The 8526-nt window shown below is 36.9% G+C and overlaps 1 protein-coding gene across 1 annotated transcript; it reads right to left on the bottom strand.

Annotated features, from left to right (window-relative positions):
- Positions 1–2282: 2282 nt before the first annotated feature.
- On the bottom strand, positions 2283–7022 carry cunh6orf89 (chromosome unknown C6orf89 homolog). The gene is made up of 8 exons (XM_016566187.1): positions 6899–7022; positions 6543–6806; positions 6042–6207; positions 4207–4343; positions 4032–4126; positions 3817–3952; positions 2849–2972; positions 2283–2769 (listed from the first exon to the last, which is right to left on the bottom strand). The coding sequence occupies exons 2-8, from the start codon at positions 6729–6731 to the stop codon at positions 2687–2689; spliced, it is 930 nt and encodes a 309-aa protein (XP_016421673.1). The 5' UTR covers positions 6732–6806; positions 6899–7022; the 3' UTR covers positions 2283–2686.
- Between the last annotated feature and the right edge of the window lie 1504 nt (positions 7023–8526).

Here is an 8526-nt window from a genome sequence, read left to right as displayed (position 1 = left end):
CTTTAAATATAATATGCATGCACAATAAACTATAGTAAAATTGATTTACATCACTCGACAGAAAGGTTTTCGCAGGTTTTAATAAAATGTAAATTAATAACAGTCATAATAAGCATATTTCCAGTACGCGCCTCAGTATCGTCAACTCACTGATCAGAATCTTCGGGAATCCTCGGCAAACTTCGCCACGGCTCATTCGGTTCTTGTTGAGTCTTCGGTAATCCTCTGCAAACTTCGACAGTTGGTTGAACCGGCTCATTCGGTTCTTTTCGAGTCGGACGTGCTACTTCGGCTGTGCGTCCTGCGTCATCAACCCGGAACTAAAGTTCGATTCAGTTTGATTTGTGAACCGGCTCGACCGGTTACGATTCGTTCAAGAACCGAACATCACTATTTCCGGTACAGACTGCATTTTTTAATTTATTTTTCTTTCTTTATTGGAAATAAAATAACACAACAATAACTGACATTAAGAAAAAAAAAGAAAAGGACATACAGACATCACAAACGCTTTACAAGAGCATTACAAAAGTTAACAAAATATAACACTTTGTCATCATAAAAAATGAAAGGTTCCTTACAACAGACTCTAGAATGTTATATGTTCTCGAAGCCTTTGAATTCAGAGGTTCTGGCTTTGTGAAGCAGCAAAAACCCTAGCTTTATTGCTCTATTTCTTTTCTGGTTCGCTTGTTTTATTTTGACTTTAATTTAGTTTTTTGGTTTTGCTCGACCAAGGCTGAACATGATTGATTATATTCTGGAATGTGATGACGTACCTTGTTTGGTTGTTAAGTTGAAGCAATTATAATAATAAAAATAAAATAAAAAAATTTGTTATATCAAAAAAAAAAAATTTTTTTTTTCATGCTAATACTGTTGTTTCAGTTATTTCTGACAAATATTGATATTAACTTATTATCAATATTAATAAATTATTGATATATATTAATGATATTTAATTTAGCATTATTATACCTCGCGTGTCTTTTATTTTCCATTACTCTTCAAATATTATACACCAATAAAAAAAAAATCATTTATTTATTTATAATTCTATATCTAATTTATATTTCTTTGGAAGTAAAGAAGAAAAAAGTAAAAACTGAGACTGAATGTACGGGTTTTTCTCATCTCTAATGCACACTTCATTATAAACCGCTTTATTTTGTCATGTTTGAACACCATCTGTTTTCCCTCCAAATGTGACGAATGGCATAAATCACACAGGTTACGAACAGCAGCGTTTATTTACTGTAGAAATCCTGCAGTAAACTCACAGTCACCATAAATCTCTGAATCATGTTAGTATCATCTGCAGCGTACTCTCATTATTTACAGCGATTAAACTCCGGAGGACAAAAAAACATCGGCGCGATCTGACGGCGGTGCGCTGGGTGATGATGTCATCACCGCCGGCCATCTCTGATTGGTGGAGAGTTCCGCGGCGTAACGCTCGGTCAGGATATGACATCATCCGCTGACGACCAAACATATAAAGTGCTCTGATTGGCTGAACACGTGCGGCTCACATTTCAGAACTGAAATTAGATTCATGACAATAAAACATTTCCCACGCATTCAAATTACTGTAATGCAAAAAAGATTCTCCTTATTAGCATTATACAAAAAAAAAAAAAAAGTGTCATCAACGTAATAAACAAAAAATGAATCGGATGTATTTACAGTCTGGAAAATGATTTTGAACAAAAAATAAAAATCTTGTTCTCATTACCGTAATACAAAAAAAATAAAAATTCCCGCTCATTACCATAATGAAAAATATATACTAATTATCATTAACGTCATACAAAAAAAAAAAAGATTTACCGTAATATGGACGAATATTTTGAACAAAAAAATTCTAGTTCTCATTACCATAATACAGAAAAAAAATTCTCATTCTCATAATGAAATATACTAATTCTCATTACTGTCATACAACAAAAATTTTGAAAAATATTTGGTATCATAATATTATGATTTAACATAATACAGGAAAATATTCTGAACTAAAAAAAAATATTTTTCTCATTCTCATTACCATAATCAATATATATATTATTTTATTTACACGTATTTTCATTACCAGTACACATTTTTTTTCCCCATAATACAGAAAAAATCCTGTTCTCAGAATTGTATTACAGAAATAATATTCTTATTAAAATCAAACTGAGAACAACAATTACCGTATTGTCCCGAATATAAGACGATGTTTTTTTCTTGGAAATACATCTGAAAAAACGCGGTCGTCTTATATTCGGGCCAATACGGTACTACCATGATGTAAAAATAATGAACCATTTATATATTAACATTAATTAGCTGGATTAAGTAATGAGACATTTTTGCATACTGTAACGAGATTGATTATTATTATTATTATTTTGCATCCCAGTAATTTTGGGATGAAATGTGCTTAATGGTCATGAAATCAATGTCAAAATGTAATAAAATATCCTAAAATAGGTTTGACTTTCTTTAAACAAAATAGAGTTTCTTTTAACTTTTGCGGTGAAATATGAGCGAACGTGTTCCTGAGCGTGAAGATCAGAAAACATCACCGGACCTGAAGATCACAGAAGCTCAGCAGAAAGACAAGCACGTCTGAATGAGAGAAAGGAGGAGAAGAGCTGATGCATCTGTGTGTGTGTGTGAGAGGTTATAAGCTCTGCTGAGACTCTCAGAGCACAGGGCCGTCACACAGCACGCTCTGACCTCCAGACGGGAAGAGCTCCAGCAGCCAGAAGCGCGGGTCTGCGAACACTGCGCACACAGAAGAAGCACACGGCATGAGGGGACGCTCCTGCGTCTGGAGCTCACGCGACTGAGCGTGGCGTCTTACCTGCGTCTCCCGGCTCCAGCCACAGACTGAAGGAGCGGCAGAGGGTTTGGCATCGCTGCACGGGAAGAACACGGACCCACGGAGAACCTTCAGACACCACCAGCCAACCCCACACCTGCACTCCCTACAACAACAACAACACGGGATGAATATATGTGAGTGTGTGTGTTAATCTGATGAACAAACTCTAGTTTTTGCTCCGATCACATAGAGAGGAAAGCTGCTGGCCTCTGCTGGGCACATTGCAGTACTGCAGGGTTTGAAATTAACAAGCGTCGAATGCGAATAAAATGGGCTTAGGTGAGTAATAAAATTAATCGTTCCATGGCTAAATAACGTCAGTCCTGTTGTCTCTGATTCAGGCGAAGCGGGAGATTCAAATCAAAAATAGCGCGCGTCTTCTAACGACTTTTTTTTTTCTTTACCTCAGCGGAAAATAAGCATCAGAAATGTATTTAGGGTTATTAAAGGTTTTCTAGAACTCCATGTAGCGACACATATGTGTAATATTACTCAGATTTAAACGCCAAAATGAAATATGAGGACCAAAATCAATTTGGATGTGTTAATTCTTGTGACAGCTGCATGTCATATAATTCTGCGCTGTTTTTTCACAAACACAATACAAAACAAACATAATTCCATTATCATAAGGACAAAATATATTTTTAATGGAAATATCCTGCAAAATACGATTTATCTATCTATCTGTTTAAACAAAGCATAAATTATCTATCCATCTATCACACCTGTATGCTGGTCTGCTCCGCTCCACGATGTTTTCATCGACCTCGACCTCTGACCCCATCAGCTGAGTGACATCACATCAAACACCAGTTATGAACGTATGGAATCATGGCCAGAGTTTTATATGTCATGTGAGTGAGTGAGTGAGTGAGAGTGTGTGTGTGTGAGTGAGAGTGTGTGTGTGTGTGTGTGTGAGAGAGTGATTCTGTGTGTGTTCTGACCGTGTGTTGTGTGCTGGTGCTGTCAGTCAGCTGGCAGCGCTGCAGTGTTGTTCCCGTGTTCTCCAGCAGAGGGCAGAGCTCAGCGTCAGGAAACAACCAGTGGAGAACCGTCTCTCTGGGACTGGACGAGAAACTCCTGACACACACACGAGCATCAAACACACACAACATACAGATGCTAATGATCATATAATAACCCGAATGCTGCTGGTTACCAGAGCAGGGTGAAGTTGGCAGGTGTTGCTGTGAGTGTGTCCGGCTGTGAAAACTGCTCCAGATGAGACACACGGCGAGACAGAGACTCTCCGCCCTGAAACACACACACACACACACACACAGGTTAACCTCCATCATGACACACTGTGTGTGAGTGTGTGTGCGTGTCTGTACCTTGAGCAGCAGTGGCTGTGTGTGTTTTTCGATCCCCGCAGACGCTCTCAGCTCTAGCACCGCTGTCACGTCTGCGCAGGCCGAGCAGTTCCCCTGCGGCATCTGCAGCGCGCCAGACACCCACCACTCGTGAAAACCTGCACACAAACACACACACACGTGTTGAGATGGACATGAGCTGAGAGCGAGTGCAGAGCGCGGAGCGTCTGATGGTGTCTCACCGTGCAGCTTGTATTTCTGGGTGATGGGCAGCGCTAGCAGCCGCGCGTGACTGAGAGGAGAAGAGCTGTTGTGTCCCGCCGCGCTCGAGGAGTCCAGCAGTGGCACACTGTGAGGATAGACACAGACACACACACACACAGACACAGACAGACACAGAGACACACTCACACAGACAGACACAGAGAGACACAGACACACACACTCACACAGAGACACACAGAGACACAGACAGACACAGAGAGACACAGACACACAGAGACACAGACAGACACACAGAGACAGACAGACACACAGAGACACAGACACACAGAGACACAGACAGACACAGACACACACTCACAGAGACACAGACACACACTCACACAGAGACACAGACACACACTCACACAGAGACACAGACAGACACAGAGACAGAGACACACACTCACAGAGACACAGACAGACAGACACACACACACACGACACACACTCACACAGAGACACAGACACACACTCACACAGAGACACAGACACACACTCACACAGAGACACAGACAGACACAGAGACAGAGACACACACTCACAGAGACACAGACAGACAGACACACACACACACAGAGACACACCTGTGACACATGCTGCACAGCCAAATACTACACTATATACATATAATTATTATGTGTTTAATATATATTAATTTATTATTATAATAAATTTAAAATTAATATATATATAAAATAATTTTTATATATTATACTAATTTATTTAAATATAGAATTAATTTTTTTTTAAATGTAAATATAAAAATGACAATCTATTAAAAATGTTAATATAAAATGATACAATGATTATGCTGATAGATTTTTAACATGCTACATATTCAAAATTTATTTTGATAGTATAATAATCATATGATGATCAAATTTCAGGAATAATACAATACATGTTATTGTGCATGCAAAATTATTATTACTTAGATTATAAAAATTTAAATATAAAATGATACATATATATGAATTATATTTATACATATAATTTCAGTAATAATACAATGCATGTGTTTATATATATGACTTTTAAGAAAAAAGAATTCTAACTTATATATAATATTATGGATCATTTTTAAATATATATATATAAATACTATAAATCACACATTAATAAAATCTCAGTAATAAAACAATGCATGTGATTGACAGCAGTAATATTTCAGACTATGACCTAATTCATTTCAATCATTTTGTGAAATTTTCAAAATAATTAATGTAGTTTACTTATGTGGCCATATATAAACATAATTTTTTATTATATGTTTATAATATAAAGAAGTATACTAAATAATTTAAATATGTAATATATTATAATTATTTTTATAAAGATTATTTTCTGTTCTACCATCAGTATTGACAAAAACATGTTTGCTTTAATATGAACAAAAATGGCAACAACCTGTTGTGTCAGATCCAAACTCAACGAATAATGCTAAAAACATAACCAAATAATTCAATACAATATAATATATATTATAAAAAGCTGTATATAAAATATATAACAATGTATAAAAATTATATGTAATGGCGTCTGATGGCGTCTGACGGTGTCTTATGTGTCTGATGGTGTCTGATGCGTCTCACCGTGCAGGTTGTATTTGTTGGCGATGGGCAGCTCCAGCAGTCGTGCGTGACTGAGAGGAGATGAGCTGTTGTGTCCGGCTGCGCTCGAGGAGTCCAGCAGCGGCGCACTGTGAGGATACGTGAACACCAGCACCGCCATCAGCAGAACCCCCAGCACCAGCACCAGCTGCACACACACACACACACACACATCTCACACACACACGTCACATAAACACGCATCTGTGACACGCGATACACATGCCAATATATAAAACATATATATGTACAATATTTTACAAATATTGTTTTATATTATACCTAAAAATATAATAAAATATATTTTATGTTACAAAAATATTTAAAATAATTTCAATTACATGCAAGTATATTTTAAATAATTTATATATATATTTTTTGTTGTTGAGTTTTTGACTTGAGTTCTAGCGATCTGCTCTCTCTCTTCACTAGAATATCTTGCCGATGTGTTTTTGCAGTGCGTGTTGATCTGGCTCCACGCACCTTGACGGTGGCTCTCAGGATGGGGAACTGCGGCGGGTCCCTGCGGGGCTCGTTAGTCTCCAGCACCTGCTTGATGAACTTCTCGATCTCTCTCTCGCTCATCCCGTAGCGGTAACCGGACTGCCGCAGGATGTCGATGCTCTCCGACAGCTTATCATAGATGCAGGGTTCACTGAGAGACGAGCCCATGATCAGTGTGTGTGTGTTCTTCTGTCTCTCTATCCTAAATCCCGCGAGAAGGTGTTCGTCTTCATGACTGAGGCTCTGTAACACACCGATCAAACACCTTCATCAGCTGACTGACACAACACACTCTCATCTACAGCTTCCCACACAAACACGAGCGAGCGTCTTACCGTCGCGTCCGGGCGCGTTGTCGCTGATTCGACGGTGATTTCCAGCGGTTTTGTGAGTTATTTATCTCACGCCTTCACGCTAGCGCTGCCTGCCGGAGCCGCGTGCGTCACTCATCTGTGCGTTCACTAGCGCCGATTCGACACGCTCATCGCTATAACAGTAATTTATCAGCGAAATGTTCATTCATTTTAATTAGATGGTTGATTAAATAAATACTTAGGGTGGTTTTATAGTTTATTCGCTCAAATATGTAGCTGGTAGTTTGTGGATAAAAACAACCGAAAGTGCCGTTTAAAATTAACAAATATAGTTTTAAACTTCATAAACCTTGACCTGATTAAATATGAGTTCTGAGTCAGAAGAGCAGCTTTTATCAGACTGTACAGAAATATTTTATTTTGGCTACGATACATATCATATATTTTATTTGTACTTAAATCACTTCATAAATGTTCATAATGATGTGTAGGCTTATATGATGATTAATTAAGTAGACAAATAGTTATTATTTCTATATTTTATAGTAATATATTATACTATATATATATATATAGTTTTATATAATATATACATTATATTATTTATATTTCTCTAAAATTATTATCACAATTATTTATATAAACCGCTATTTTGTCTATTTCAGTAACAATACAATTACAAAACAAAACAAACTAAATTACTGAATATATTTAAATTAAACTTGTAATGCAGAACTGATTATTTGGGAGAGATTTTCATGAATAAAAAATAAGTACCTTACATTTATTTAAAAATAAATATTGGAATTATTATAAAACATGCTAAAAAAAATCATACCGTTCATTTTATAATTTAATTTAGTTACCGAAAGACATTCGGTATTAGTTATAGATTACATTTGTAGATTTTCAGACTTTATAATGATTTATTTTAACTGTTATTTGCATTATATGGCTTTTATATGCATCAAACAATAAACAGATACATAAAAGACAGGAAAAACAGCAAACATCACACCTTGTAAAGCTTCACATACAAAATTAAATATTTGCATTGTATGAGCTAACAGGAGAAAAACAAGCGATGACGTCACCGAACACTGGGAAGTTCGGATCATTTTACCGACTCGGATCTTTGAGTCTCGTTCAGCAAAATGAACGAATCTTTTTTCCGAGTCATTTCGTTCACGTCTACTACTTACGCAAACGTTGATCACACTACAAACAATACAAAACTATAATGCTATAATTAATTAATTAATTGTTTACCTGGGTCTTCAGCCTATGATTAGCTCACCTCAGATTTATACCGATTTCATCAGGCTCCGAAAATTCTTCAAAAAGAACACAAAGAATGGCCTTCTCAGCTGCCATAGCTGCAACTCTTGCGTCATCAGAACAGTGTTCAACGCACCACCGTTTCCGTTTAAAACACGTTTTGCACCGTTTTGTCGGGACTGAACGCAGCCCTGGTGAACTATGCACTTGCAGTGTTGCCAACTTAGCAATTTTGTTGCTAAATTTAGCAACTTTTCAGACTACCCTAGCAACTTTTTCTTCCAAAAGCACCTAGCAACAAATTTAGCTATTTTTAAAAATTTATTTGGCAGCTTTTAGCAACTTTTGATAAGTGACTCAAACGATAAAAA

This window comes from Sinocyclocheilus rhinocerous, unplaced genomic scaffold (assembly GCF_001515625.1).
Source record: "Sinocyclocheilus rhinocerous isolate Xijiao unplaced genomic scaffold, SAMN03320098_v1.1 scaffold302, whole genome shotgun sequence".
In the NCBI taxonomy this organism is placed as follows: domain Eukaryota; kingdom Metazoa; phylum Chordata; class Actinopteri; order Cypriniformes; family Cyprinidae; genus Sinocyclocheilus; species Sinocyclocheilus rhinocerous.
Note: the sequence above shows the minus strand (reverse complement) of the source record. Positions and strands in the feature narration are given on the sequence as shown.